The sequence below is a fragment of the Panicum virgatum genome, chromosome 2N, assembly GCF_016808335.1.
Source record: "Panicum virgatum strain AP13 chromosome 2N, P.virgatum_v5, whole genome shotgun sequence".
Taxonomy (NCBI): domain Eukaryota; kingdom Viridiplantae; phylum Streptophyta; class Magnoliopsida; order Poales; family Poaceae; genus Panicum; species Panicum virgatum.
The window spans coordinates 1,652,171-1,667,322 of NC_053146.1; the positions used below are offsets into that span (position 1 = coordinate 1,652,171).

At 46.5% G+C, this 15,152-nt stretch overlaps 2 protein-coding genes across 2 annotated transcripts; both read left to right on the forward strand.

Annotated features, from left to right (window-relative positions):
• Nucleotides 1-1,705: 1,705 nt before the first annotated feature.
• Nucleotides 1,706-3,881, forward strand: LOC120659269. The gene is made up of 2 exons (XM_039937350.1): nucleotides 1,706-2,037; nucleotides 2,135-3,881. The coding sequence occupies exon 2, from the start codon at nucleotides 2,159-2,161 to the stop codon at nucleotides 3,722-3,724; it is 1,566 nt and encodes a 521-aa protein (XP_039793284.1). The 5' UTR covers nucleotides 1,706-2,037; nucleotides 2,135-2,158; the 3' UTR covers nucleotides 3,725-3,881.
• A 7,775-nt stretch (nucleotides 3,882-11,656) lies between these two features.
• Nucleotides 11,657-13,485, forward strand: LOC120659270. Its single transcript, XM_039937351.1, has 2 exons — nucleotides 11,657-11,710; nucleotides 11,808-13,485. Exon 2 carries the CDS (start codon nucleotides 11,832-11,834, stop codon nucleotides 13,395-13,397), a length of 1,566 nt encoding a protein of 521 aa, XP_039793285.1. The 5' UTR covers nucleotides 11,657-11,710; nucleotides 11,808-11,831; the 3' UTR covers nucleotides 13,398-13,485.
• Nucleotides 13,486-15,152: the final 1,667 nt, after the last annotated feature.

Sequence of the window (15,152 nt, forward strand, 5' to 3'; positions counted from 1 at the left end):
GGTGAAAACCTTGACCTCTTGGTCGAACGTTGACGGCGCTTTGCGTCGCTCCCTTGCTGGAGGCATCATTTCGGAAGCTCTGCCGGTGGTGGTGGTTGCCTGCCTGCCTTCGCTCGTTTCAGCTGCATTGTCCGGACTGCAAAGGTCATCGTCTGGCAGATGCTTTGCCGCCATTCTATTCGTTGGCGGATACTTTGCCGCCGTTTGGCCGTGGCGGATGCTTTGCCGCCGGCTTTGTGCTTCTATTCAGGCGGATGCTTTGCCGTCTGGTGGGTCGGGTGGATGCTCTACCACCTCTTGTCGTGTTGGCGACCTTTGCTTCCTATGGCTTGTAGTATTTTTTTGTAGGTTTGGTGGTGGTCGTACCTAGGTTTGTGGGTTCGCCTGTGTTCCTCCAGTTTTTCTTGCTGTTCATTTTGTGTACGGGTCGTGTGCCACTTGCGTGATGGTTCTTTGTTTCCGTCTTAATAGCCTCTGTCTATTAAGGTTTGTAATGGTTGTTCTGCTTTCCTCTTAATGAAACACGTGCTCAGTCACGTTCGCGAAAAAAAAGAAGCAATCCAACCACTCTCACATCATGATGACAACAATCCTGAAGTGCAGATTCTCATATTGCTCCGAAGTCAACAATACACATTTGTCTGACGAAGTCAAGTCAAGTCATTTCGTAAAAAAAATCCCATGTATATGCCAATGTACACAATTACCGTGGGGGCTTCCTCTGGTTGACGCCTCCCGTCAGGTTCTTGCTTGGCGCTCGCCATGATTTGCTTGTTGGCGTGTAGCTTCTCGGACGAAAACCTTGCTTGTGCAGGTGATGATGGTGCCCGTGGGTATCATTTTCCTTCTCGAAGGCATTAACGTGAGGACGTCAATCTGAAGGGACAGATCTAAGTGAAAAATTAAAGAACCAATTAAGTGGTTCGGATGGTGGCGGTATTTTAATGTTACTCTCCTCTTGAGGCGTCGTCTTGGAGTCATTGATAGCAACACCATGGGCGACAGGAAGGCACATGACCATCGACAATCCTTACATCAAGGGTTTCTAAGAAGACAGTTCACTACCAGAAAAAGAGGCATTCGTCCACCTCCGATTAGTACCGATTGCTTTAAAACCGGTACTAATGTCAATTTAGTACCGGTTCTACAACACAGTACCCCCAGGACCCATTTAGTACCGTGTTATAACACTGTCCGGTACTAAATGTCACCATTTAGTACCATTTGATGTTATAACCAGGTACTAAATGGCTTCCGGGCCCCCCCACCCATTTAGTACCAGACAATAACACCACCTAGTACTAAATGCCATCATCTAGTACCGGGTGGTGTCAAAAAACAATACTAAATGGTCATGGCCCGGTACTAAATGGTCCGTTGGAGTTAATCAAAACCATAGCATCTCCTATATACTCACATGTGCTATGTGAGTGGGATGGTAGAGAAGGCTACGCGCAAAGCCATAGGTCACGAGTTCGAACCACGGCGCACATGCATTTATTTGGACACATTTTTCTTAGTGGTAGTGCATTTAGTACTGGGCATTGCAACCGGTACTAAATAGAGTCCATTTAGTACCGGCCAGCCGGTACCGGCTGCACGGTACTAATGCTACTTTTTGTAGTAGTGGTTGATGTGAGATTTATATTATGATACGACGACTAAGCAAGGTTAAAGGAAGGATGTAGAAGAAGCTCGAAGCTTAGTCTTTCGCTTTCTTTCTTGTTTCTTACTTTCTTATCTTTTGTGCTCCTCGGTTGGAGGTTTGGAGTCTAAGTACTCATGTAAACTTCTATCTTTGTGGTCAGATTTGTTTCTTTACGGTCATAAACATTCACATTTGAATGTTCAAGGCCGGAATTTTCCCTTAATCTAAAAAAATGCCAAAGTGCTCCTCACCCTCTTTATTTTCTATTGAACTCGTCTAACGTGGCCACCACTTTCTTCTCTATAAGTTCTCATCTTCCCTTGCAGTAAGTAGGTTTACTCTCTAGACACTGGATAGGTGTCTACCTCCTTCATAACATTCAATTGAAGGTAGGTTCTTGCAGCTGCCAAGCTAAAACTTGCTTGTTCTCTAGAGTTCATATATCTCATCTCTCATATATTTCTATATATTATATTTTCCGAACAGGGAAGGAATACTTCTTGAACTCTAATGGCACGGGTACTCAGGTCTGCAGTTGCCCAGGAGACAGTTAGCCAAATCCTATCAGGTCTTGTTCAAAATTATGAGGAAAAAGAGGAATCAAATGCCAACATAAACTTGGAGAGGCTAGAGATGGCTCACATCAGGCTCGAGGCTGCTCTTGAGACATCAGAAAAGTGGCAGATTACTAATAGATCCTTGTTGCGTTGGCGCAGGACGCTGAAGCGTGCTGCTCAAGAGTGTGATGACACACTGCACAAATACAAGCATAGAGTCCTGGAAAAGGAACAGATGGAACAGGAGGTGAGGAATTCCTCCATTCCTAACCGGATTGTGCATGCTACCAAGTCGTTTGCTCTCTCTATATTTAACCACGACAACGGAATGTTGAGCAGATCCATTGTTCAAAGATTTGAGTGGTTTGCAGATGGTGCTTCTGAGTTTCTGAGATTCATAGAGCTTGGCGGAACACCACATCGTCAGGTGACCTTCCACTCCCTTGTCAAGCACCTTTTTGCAGGCAAGGAACTACATCATAAAATTGCCCACGGAAAGGAGTATCCATCTTTTCTATTATGGTTGGTGCCGTTCAGGACTGCAGAGCATGGAATAGAGGTTAGCCTGATATTTATACACAAAGATAGTAATGCACCAGAGGGCAACTTCTTCTTGGGTATAATGCTACAGCTTTCAGAGAGTTCCGATATAGTTGGGATGGCAATTAGGTGCTTGCAGTTGTTTCCTCTTCATTTCAAGTCTACAGTTGAAATTATTAGGAAAGAACTTACTCATCTACCCACACAGGACTTCTTATGGGTACCATATGTTGATTCATGGCATAGAAAACACTGGGACAATCTTCATAGGTTTAGCACTCAATGGTTTCGCTCAGACCCACTATGTTGCAAGAAGCATGATTGGCATGAGCTTCAACATATTAGCAGCCAAGACATGGCAAGATTATCAGATGTTTCTCTAGAGCCAGTAATTGTTGTGAATCTGCAGTGCCAAGTTTCACAGTCCAAGTACAGCAAACAGAATACCTCGCTGTCTGCAAACAGTATTCTTCTGCAAGATTCACCATTTTTGAAAGCTGGAATTGTCTTTATGCCCCATGGATCTTCAGAAGACATGCTGCATGTGAATAAAACTTCTTCAATGGTGGCTCTAGTTGGCGGGAAGCAAAATTGCTTGCATACAGACATTACTTTGGAACAAGTAGAGGAGATCATACTTCCAAAGGCAATGGATTACTTCTGCCAAAATCCTGAAGCGGCAATGTACCAAATGATTTGGAAGTCTAAACATGGCTCTGCACTCATGCAGGTTGAGAAGGCAAGAATGGGAACGCGTAGAACAAACATGAGAACACGGAGAACTTTTAGGGGAGCTAGAAAAACTAAGGTGTCTCAAGGACAGGATCAGGAGCTTCGGAGTCAGACACGTATGGTCTCACACTTGCTGGACTTATGGGGGGCACATGTGCCAGTCCGGCTGCAAAGTTTGCTTATGAACTGGATGCAGAAAGAAAAGGAAGGGCACTTAGCAGCGCCAAAGCAGCTCCTGAAATTCTAACTTAGATTGACAGGTGAAACAGGGAGTAATAGAAGAATATAATTGGAATGTTCTATGGCGCTTAATGTGTGTTTCATATGGTGCTGTTGTGTTTCTCATATGCCGGGTATTACATGGTTTTGCTTTCTTTTAAATAATAGAATAAAACAATTTTACATGATTTTGTTACTACCATATATGTATATCGGCCTCTGTGGCGGATGACCAGAGGGGCGTGAATGAGAGCTTTAAAAATTCTCCAAGGGTGTGTGTGTCAATATCAATACTAGGGCCTAGGCCCTACCCTGCTTGCACCTCAGCAGAGCACGTCAGTAAACAGGCCTGGCGGAGGTGGCCCACCACATCATAGCCACACATGGACACACCCTCCTTCCAAATATCATACTAAAAAATATACCGATGATTGTACTTTGTATGATGAACTTGTGCGTAAAAAAATATGCAAGAAATATTCCTAATAAAGATAACAATTTTTTAGAAGTTGTGCTAAAAAATTATCCTCCAGAAATTATTTGAGAAAACTATGCATTATAATTGCACATATTGTAAAAGTTATGCTAAAAAATCATTCTTCATAGAGTTGTTAGGAGAGACTATGCATTAAAGTAATGTGTGTCGTACAAGTTATGATAAAAAATTATCTTTTAAAAGTTGTGGGTAAAAAAAGTTATGCGTAAAAGTCTTGTCTACATGTTATAATTTTCCAAAAAACAAGTTGGGGAAAAAAATTTCCAATAAAAGGAAAGACACCTGCTGTTGGAGATGGAGCACTAATAGCGCTCCTGGCGCGCATGTATAGTTGGCCGTTTAGCATGCGGCCCCGGGCTAGCCCGGGGCACAATTTTTTTGTCCGACCTAGGTATGGCATGGCTGGCCTAATTGTGGCGCGGGCCTCAGGCCATGCTTAGGCTTGCTTCTCGGCATGCCGGGCCGGCAGGCACAACCCATTTAGATCCTGCCCAAAGTGGCACTATGGTACGATATGAGCCCGCTTGGCCCAAATCAGCCTATGACGACCTGGCCCGACTACCCCTGTATATAACCCCCCTCCCCCAGCTGCCCCCACAAACCCTAATCTTCGACCCCCCACCCATTCCAATCTCCTTGGCGGTCGCCTCCGCCCCCACCCCGCTCCTCCAAACCCTAGCCCCCCAACTCCCATTCCTCTCCCGGCCGCCCTTTGTCCCATCTCCGGTCGGCGTATCTACACCTCCGGCCAGCGCTGCGCCTCCCACACCATCTCCTCCCGCTCCGATCACCGGATCTACATTGCGGGCCTATGTTCTCGCACATCCAACACTCCACTCTCCGGATCTACGCAACCAGACGTCGTTGTGCCACGCGCGAGCCGGTGGGCCGTCTCCTACTCTCCTTCCTCTCCATTGCTTTCTGATCTGCGGATCTACACCGAGCACACCACCACCTTATCACCTCCCCCTGTCTCTCGTCGACGGATCTATGCCACAACCCTAGCTTGTTGTTGCCCTCTTCCTCTCTGTTGGCCGGACTGCGGTGCTCCGACGGTGTAGGTACGCCAAAACCCTAGATATATGTCTCTCTTCATTGTCTTATTTCTTGTCTGACCCTTTGTCCTCTTCCTCCCGTAGGTTTCTAGCCGATGGAGCCTCCATCGAGCTGCTGCAGCTCTGTTGAGGGACTGAAGGCCGACGACAACAATATTTTGTGATATTTGAAATATTTGTAAAATTTGAAGCTGAAAAGAGGGTATTTGATAGTGTGGGCTAATGGGCCAGCATGAGCACGGCAGGCTTAACAAAGCCATTTCAGGCCAACAGTCAGCACGGCATGCCTAACACACTATCGGGCTGTGCTTGGGCCACATGGTCAGCCCGTGAGCCAGCATGGCACGACACTGTTACTAACCAAGCCCTAAACAGGTTCGGCCGAATAGTGCCCGGACTAGGCCGCCCATTTGGCCAACGATACGCGCACGTGCCAATTAGCTGAACAGAGGGGTCGTGGCCTCGCCAGCGTGCTCTTGGCTAGCCGGCGGGCGGCCTTACCACCGCGTTTTGAAACGACTATTATGTAAAAAACAAAAACTCCATTAGAAACCTTTGAAAAGGCCGTCAGACTCAGACATCAATTTGACTCGTGCGAAGAAGATGAGAGATGGCGAGCCACGATAGTTTGGGGTTAACCAGGCATTCAGACTTTCATTAATTGAGTTGCTGTGTCTGATTATTTTTCACCTTACGCAACCTCACAGTCCAAGGCGTGTGGCAACTGAAATTCAACATGATGTTACTTTTGTTTTCAGCTTTTACCAATGCACGAGGCACAGAACTACCCATCTGATGACGGAAGGGAAGAACAACAATCGACCAAATAGTGTATGAGATTCGATACCCTGTAGCCTGTGCATTGGCTTACACATGAATTTGCAATAGCTCAGTCACTTCACCCGGAAGAAGAGGAGGCAGAGCAACCTGAGGTTCCGATGCCCCCCTCACCGTCACTGTGCCCCCCGGCCGACACCTGCATCCACCACGGTGCCACGTCCGGTGAGGTCGTGGACGCTGCCGCATTCTCGTCAACCTGAAGCTCCGGGATGTTGCCCTTTGCTGCCGCACTATGCATCGTCTCGCACCTCATCACTGCAAGTCAGTACGGACACGCCCGGCGGCGGCTGCCCACCACACTAGTCACACACCCCTCCTTCCAAGAAATCTGAAAATCTGACACCAGCAGGCTGCCACCGCGGCACCACCTCCCGCTCGTCCAACGTCACGGCGCCAGTCGGACTTGGACGCGGAACTGGGAAGGCAGAAGCGGCAACAATTGGTGCCAATGCAGGCGGCGGCGGGTGCCTCGCCGGCGCTCCCAACGTTTTCTCCAGACCATTCTCTCCGGACACGGCGACCAGAGGCGGACGGTACACCAATTACCGTCCGGGAGAGGATAGTATTTCATATACCGTCCACCACTGGACCAGCCGAGAGCTGTTCGATCCTCAACCGACGATCAGGATGACGATCAGGATGCACCCGATTCGTACTCCAGCGAAGCAAACCGGCTCCCCGCCCCCCGCGCCCCCGCGTCGAGTCGTCTGGCGCTGCCTCGCCGGCGGCGAGCTCCCGAGCGTTACGTGCCACGAGCCGGTGTTGGTTCAATCCGGCCTGAAAATCACGATTGCTTCCGGGCAAATTTGTACGCTTTGATCGATCTTCCCTCTGCAGACCCTCCTGAGCGTTGTTCGGTTGGATGCTGCCGCCATGGCAAGCTGGAGCAGGACATGCATCGGGAACGTTGCAAAAGCTTTTGTTTCGGTGGCCGGAGCAAACTGAGAATGACTGAACAACACCCAAGTTCTCCATTGTAATTTGTAAACCTTGGACCGGACAAGCGTGGCATCACTATAAAAAATAATTTTTAGAATTCGGCCTTTGTTTAGTTGCTCCTAGAAATTTTTTTGAAAGGTATTAAACATAGACTAATCACAAAACTAATTACAGAACTAATCTGTAAACTACGATACGAATTTATTAAAAATAATTAATCTATTATTAGCACATATTTACTGTAGCAACTTATTGTCTAATCACGAACTAATTAGGCTCATTAGATTCGTCTCGCAATTTACAGACAATTTGTGAAAAATGATTTTTTTGTCTACATTTAATACGCCATGCATGTGTCCAAATATTGATGGGATTGATGTGTAAAGTTTTTGACTAGCAACTAAACCAGGTCTTCGTTTAGATCCAAAGTTCAAACTTCCAAAGGTGTCCCATCGAATATTGTGGCACTGCATGGAGAATTAAATATAGATAAAATAAAAAAACTAATTGCACAATTTGCTCGTAAATTGTGAGTTGAATCTAATGAGTCTAATTAGATCGTGATTAGACAATAAACTGCGACAATAACACATACTCTAATGATGAATTAATTAGACTTAATAGATTCATCTCACGATTCCCGGTCTATCCGTGTAATTAGTTTTTTAATTATATCATGTCTAGTCTTTCTCATCTTCAGTTGAAAATTGATAAAAATAAATTTCATCCAAATTTTTACAGGATCTAAACAAGACCTTAGAGATGGGTAAAAACATATTTTTGGAAGTGGGTGCGATACTCGTCTCTAGTTCTCACAGCTACAAATCAATTTATAGTATTTGTAGGGACGGGTCATGGGCTCATCCATCCATGCAAGTCGAATTGGAGGGACCCCAACAAATCATTTTTCAAAAAATGAAAAAAAACTGAAAGAAAACTCAAAAGCAGCAAAATTAAAAAAAAAATCTCAGCTAACCGGCCACCACCACAAGCCCATATGCTATCAAGGTACAACTTTTTAAAGAAATATGCACACTTTCATCTTGCGGTAGTTGAGAGGTCACTTCTGAAAAACTGCAGATATGCAAACAATTTAAATTTACTTCATCTTGCGGTAGTTGAGAGGTCACAACTCACAAGCTGCAAATTCAATAACGTATTTTTTCTTCATCTGATACAGCTTCTCAAGGACGAAGACCTTGTTTGTTCCTTCCTTGTACATTGATGCGTAGATGGTAGGTGTCCACTGTCCAGACTTTGAGCTTAGTTCCATTTGTCTTTTCCACCGGTCCTTGTCAGTAATCCAAACACATTTATATACATATGCGAAACACAGTGAAATGCAGAGTCTGCTATTGCTGTTAAGACAGAAAATTTTGAGGCAACTGAAGTTAAAAATAATCTTACTATTGAGGCTCCTTTTGAGCCTCCACGTGATACCACCTAGAATTCTAGGTAGACACTTTAAAAAATAGAGAAATCTTAGAAACTCTCACAAAAATCAGAAACATTCAATCATCTTTCGACAACTCTAATTATAACAGTTATTGGATTCATTATCTTTCCTAATAAATTACCTACCTCTACCATTATGAAAATAGATCAAAGTAAACCCCTAAACATATATCTAATGGTAAGCTTTTAGGTTCAAGTGATAACAAAGAGGAGAGGCGTAGCAAGGCCCGAAATCTGTTGCAACTTGATAATGATAAATATGTATTTTAAAGTATATTACAATATTTAATAGATGAAAGAAGTCATGATACATAATTATAATTATTAGATATAAGTCTTATTTTGGTCGTGCGGGTAGTCCTTCATAATTAGTTCACTTTTCTTTGCATAGACCAATTCCTCCCCACGCCTCACTCTGCCATGAATGACTAGTCTTCTTTTTCCTCTCTAATCTTGGGCGCCAGCGTCATCCTTAAGTTATCTTACTTAAGTGAACTGGCATCTTAAGCACGGCATGGAAATTATTGCTGGAAACTAAAAATATTCGAATATTTGCTGCTAGTGCCTAGTGACATGTGGCGGACTGGCAGTTCGTTCATCCACTAGACCAATTCCTTGTTCACCAGACCTTAGAAGCGGGCGCGCCGTCCTCACCGCTTGGGCCTGGCTCCGGTGGGGCGGGGGCGCCTCCGCCGCTGCCCGCCCGGGCGGCCTCCCACCTCCGGCCGGCCCTCGCGTGGCTGGCTGCCGGCACGGGGCGCCGCCGCTCGCGCCTGCCTGGCCCGCTGGCGGGCTGCCCTTGCCGCTGGAGCCTAGGCTCCAGTGTGGCGGGGGGCGCCGTCACCGACCCCCGGGCTCGGCCCTGCTTTGGGGCAGCCTGTGGCCTCGTGGCCGCCGCCGCCGTTCGGCCCAGGGCGGGTGTTGCACCTCCGGTGGCCGCGTCGTCGTCACTGTCGCTCGCCCTGGGCTGGTTGCCGTTCTAGATGTCCGTGCCTTGGGGTCTGCGGCCGGCCCTCCGGCGGGCTCTTCTGCGCTTTGTCGTTCCTCAGCCTTCGGCTTCGGGGAGGGTTCAGGTGGAGGCGAAAGCCTAGGTCTGCTTGCAGACCAATGACGGTGACGCCCTCGGGCGCCATTTACTTTGTTGAAGGCGTCATTTTTCACCCCTATTCCCTCCGCCCCGATGTGCTTTCCGGGTGAAAACCTTGACCTCTTGGTCGAACGTTGACGGCGCTTTGCGTCGCTCCCTTGCTGGAGGCATCATTTCGGAAGCTCTGCCGGTGGTGGTGGTTGCCTGCCTGCCTTCGCTCGTTTCAGCTGCATTGTCCGGACTGCAAAGGTCATCGTCTGGCAGATGCTTTGCCGCCATTCTATTCGTTGGCGGATACTTTGCCGCCGTTTGGCCGTGGCGGATGCTTTGCCGCCGGCTTTGTGCTTCTATTCAGGCGGATGCTTTGCCGTCTGGTGGGTCGGGTGGATGCTCTACCACCTCTTGTCGTGTTGGCGACCTTTGCTTCCTATGGCTTGTAGTATTTTTTTGTAGGTTTGGTGGTGGTCGTACCTAGGTTTGTGGGTTCGCCTGTGTTCCTCCAGTTTTTCTTGCTGTTCATTTTGTGTACGGGTCGTGTGCCACTTGCGTGGTGGTGCTTTGTTTCCGTCTTAATAGCCTCTGTCTATTAAGGTTTGTAATGGTTGTTCTGCTTTCCTCTTAATGAAACACGTGCTCAGTCACGTTCGCGAAAAAAAAAGAAGCAATCCAACCACTCTCACATCATGATGACAACAATCCTGTAGTGCAGATTCTCATATTGCTCCGAAGTCAACAATACACATTTGTCTGACGAAGTCAAGTCAAGTCATTTCGTAAAAAAAATCCCATGTATATGCCAATGTACACAATTACCGTGGGGGCTTCCTCTGGTTGACGCCTCCCGTCAGGTTCTTGCTTGGCGCTCGCCATGATTTGCTTGTTGGCGTGTAGCTTCTCGGACGAAAACCTTGCTTGTGCAGGTGATGATGGTGCCCGTGGGTATCATTTTCCTTCTCGAAGGCATTAACGTGAGGACGTCAATCTGAAGGGACAGATCTAAGTGAAAAATTAAAGAACCAATTAAGTGGTTCGGATGGTGACGGTATTTTAATGTTACTCTCCTCTTGAGGCGTCGTCTTGGAGTCATTGATAGCAACACCATGGGCGACAGGAAGGCACATGACCATCGACAATCCTTACATCAAGGGTTTCTAAGAAGACAGTTCACTACCAGAAAAAGAGGCATTCGTCCACCTCCGATTAGTACCGATTGCTTTAAAACCGGTACTAATGTCAATTTAGTACCGGTTCTACAACACAGTACCCCCAGGACCCATTTAGTACCGTGTTATAACACTGTCCGGTACTAAATGTCACCATTTAGTACCATTTGATGTTATAACCAGGTACTAAATGGCTTCCGGGCCCCCCACCCATTTAGTACCGGACAATAACACCACCTAGTACTAAATGCCATCATCTAGTACCGAGTGGTGTCAAAAAACAATACTAAATGGTCATGACCCGGTACTAAATGGTCCGTTGGAGTTAATCAAAACGATAGCATCTCCTATATACTCACATGTGCTGTGTGAGTGGGATGGTAGAGAAGGCTACGCGCAAAGCCATAGGTCACGAGTTCGAACCACGGCGCACATGCATTTATTTGGACACATTTTTCTTAGTGGTAGTGCATTTAGTACTGGGCATTGCAACCGGTACTAAATAGAGTCCATTTAGTACCGGCCAGCCGGTACCGGCTGCACGGTACTAATGCTACTTTTTGTAGCAGTGGTTGATGTGAGATTTATATTATGATACGACGACTAAGCAAGGTTAAAGGAAGGATGTAGAAGAAGCTCGAAGCTTAGTCTTTCGCTTTCTTTCTTGTTTCTTACTTTCTTATCTTTTGTGCTCCTCGGTTGGAGGTTTGGAGTCTGAGTACTCATGTAAACTTCTATCTTTGTGGTCAGATTTGTTTTTTTACGGTCATAAACATTCACATTTGAATGTTCAAGGCCGGAATTTTCCCTTAATCTAAAAAAATGCCAAAGTGCTCCTCACCCTCTTTATTTTCTATTGAACTCGTCTAACGTGGCCACCACTTTCTTCTCTATAAGTTCTCATCTTCCCTTGCTGTAAGTAGGTTTACTCTCTAGACACTGGATAGGTGTCTACCTCCTTCATAACATTCAATTGAAGGTAGGTTCTTGCAGCTGCCAAGCTAAAACTTGCTTGTTCTCTAGAGTTCATATATCTCATCTCTCATATATTTCTATATATTATATTTTCCGAACAGGGAAGGAATACTTCTTGAACTCTAATGGCACGGGTACTCAGGTCTGCAGTTGCCCAGGAGACAGTTAGCCAAATCCTATCAGGTCTTGTTCAAAATTATGAGGAAAAAGAGGAATCAAATGCCAACATAAACTTGGAGAGGCTAGAGATGGCTCACATCAGGCTCGAGGCTGCTCTTGAGACATCAGAAAAGTGGCAGATTACTGATAGATCCTTGTTGCGTTGGCGCAGGACGCTGAAGCGTGCTGCTCAAGAGTGTGATGACACACTGCACAAATACAAGCATAGAGTCCTGGAAAAGGAACAGATGGAACAGGAGGTGAGGAATTCCTCCATTCCTAACCGGATTGTGCATGCTACCAAGTCGTTTGCTCTCTCTATATTTAACCACGACAACGGAATGTTGAGCAGATCCATTGTTCAAAGATTTGAGTGGTTTGCAGATGGTGCTTCTGAGTTTCTGAGATTCATAGAGCTTGGCGGAACACCACATCGTCAGGTGACCTTCCACTCCCTTGTCAAGCACCTTTTTGCAGGCAAGGAACTACATCATAAAATTGCCCACGGAAAGGAGTATCCATCTTTTCTATTATGGTTGGTGCCGTTCAGGACTGCAGAGCATGGAATAGAGGTTAGCCTGATATTTATACACAAAGATAGTAATGCACCAGAGGGCAACTTCTTCTTGGGTATAATGCTACAGCTTTCAGAGAGTTCCGATATAGTTGGGATGGCAATTAGGTGCTTGCAGTTGTTTCCTCTTCATTTCAAGTCTACAGTTGAAATTATTAGGAAAGAACTTACTCATCTACCCACACAGGACTTCTTATGGGTACCATATGTTGATTCATGGCATAGAAAACACTGGGACAATCTTCATAGGTTTAGCACTCAATGGTTTCGCTCAGACCCACTATGTTGCAAGAAGCATGATTGGCATGAGCTTCAACATATTAGCAGCCAAGACATGGCAAGATTATCAGATGTTTCTCTAGAGCCAGTAATTGTTGTGAATCTGCAGTGCCAAGTTTCACAGTCCAAGTACAGCAAACAGAATACCTCGCTGTCTGCAAACAGTATTCTTCTGCAAGATTCACCATTTTTGAAAGCTGGAATTGTCTTTATGCCCCATGGATCTTCAGAAGACATGCTGCATGTGAATAAAACTTCTTCAATGGTGGCTCTAGTTGGCGGGAAGCAAAATTGCTTGCATACAGACATTACTTTGGAACAAGTAGAGGAGATCATACTTCCAAAGGCAATGGATTACTTCTGCCAAAATCCTGAAGCGGCAATGTACCAAATGATTTGGAAGTCTAAACATGGCTCTGCACTCATGCAGGTTGAGAAGGCAAGAATGGGAACGCGTAGAACAAATATGAGAACACGGAGAACTTTTAGGGGAGCTAGAAAAACTAAGGTGTCTCAAGGACAGGATCAGGAGCTTCGGAGTCAGACACGTATGGTCTCACACTTGCTGGACTTATGGGGGGCACATGTGCCAGTCCGGCTGCAAAGTTTGCTTATGAACTGGATGCAGAAAGAAAAGGAAGGGCACTTAGCAGCGCTAAAGCAGCTCCTGAAATTCTAACATAGATTGACAGGTGAAACAGGGAGTAATAGAAGAATATAATTGGAATGTTCTATGGCGCTTAATGTGTGTTTCATATGGTGCTGTTGTGTTTCTCATATGCTGGGTATTACATGGTTTTGGTTTCTTTTAAATAATAGAATAAAACAATTTTACATGATTTTGTTACTACCACATATGTATATCGGCCTCTGTGGCGGATGACCAGAGGGGCGTGAATGAGAGCTTTAAAATTTTTCCAAGAGAACAAGGTCTATATTCCAAAATCAATCTGACACACATCTCTTCTAACTGTCAAGGTAACACAAGCCAACTCGTGATGAGCTCACCCTAGGAACAGTTAGGAAAAGATTGACGCAAAACGGAAGCAAGAGAAGAGCTACGCTGAAAGCTCGACACAAAGCGGAAGCCAAAGTAAAATGATTCACTCGAGCAAAGATAACACTAAAACTTCTCTTGACCAAGCATGTGATGATTTTAACAAGGATTAGCAAAACTCAAAATAAGCAGAAGCAAAGCTTAACAAAATGCCGAAGTCTCCCTGAAAAGATTAGAATTAAACACTACGAAAAAAACCCTCTTAGCTAAGCATGCAAAAGACTAACAATTAGAGCTAATTAACACAAGTCAAATAAACATGCAAAAGCTAGCAAAGATTAGCAAAAGTAAGGATTTGACTAAGCATGCAAATTACAAGTATTAATAACAACAAATACTAATAAATTAAAGCATGAAGTAATTGTATGTGAGAAGAAAACAAAAGGAGCTAGTTAGGGATGGCAATTTTACCCGCGGGTGCGGGTACCCGCGGGCACCCGACCCGATGGGTAAGGGTATGGGTATGAAATTTTACCCGTGGATATGGGTGCGGGTACAAAATTTTACTCGTGGGTAGAGTACGGGTAAAAATTCTTACCCGCGGGTAACCCATCGGGTACCCGAAATATATAGAAGGCCCAACAAATTACATTGATGCGGCCCAGCACAGTAAAATTAGTCCCACTAGTGGTGCGGGTCAGATGGGGATTTTGGGGCGGGTTTTCAAATGGGGATCCATTTATGTGGGTAGTAACGGGTTTAAAGGCTAACGTGTTGGGGCGGGTGGGCTGCATCCGTGAGTTGGGGCGGGATGAGGGGTAGAAACGGATCAGATCGCCTGCTCCCGCTAGAAGCTAAGAAGGCGACACCGCCGCCATCGCCGTTGCCGCTGCCGGCCACCATTGCCGCCGCACCTCCCTCCTCCAACCTTCACAGATGGAGGTACTCTTCTTCCACCTTGCATCTTCATCTCCTGCGCATCACCCCTTCCTCCTTCTCGACGGCTCATTCGCTCCCTTCCTCTTCTTGCAAGATCTGTGGGGAGGTGCTGTAGGCACGCGCTGGATCTGTGGCCACCGGCTTCGCCTTCTTCCAGGCTGCCAACGCGGCTGTCCGGTCTCCCGCGAGCGGCGACTGCGAGACGGGCCGGTCTGCGGGCGTGGAGGCCGGAGGCCGTCGGCGCAGATCCGCGGGCGGAGTAAGGAGGCCGTCGGCGGAGGGGCAGGTCAATGGGTGGAGCGCGGAGGCCGTCGGCGCGGAGCCGCGCACGCAGATCCTCTGGGCAGCAGGGGGCGGAGGCCGACGGCCGCGGCCCAGGTGCTGGCTGCTGCTGTAGAGCTTCCCGCCCCGAACCTTCTCGCCTCTGCTCACTAGCAAGCAGCTTGAGCACAAGACCCCATTCCCTTCCTTCGAGGATCGCATCGGATTTCTCAGATC

What these genes read in the sequence shown, in the direction of transcription:
- LOC120659269 (XM_039937350.1), top strand. Translation starts at nt 2,159, where the DNA reads ATGGCACGGGTACTCAGGTCTGCAGTTGCCCAGGAGACAGTTAGCCAA.
- LOC120659270 (XM_039937351.1), top strand. Translation starts at nt 11,832, where the DNA reads ATGGCACGGGTACTCAGGTCTGCAGTTGCCCAGGAGACAGTTAGCCAA.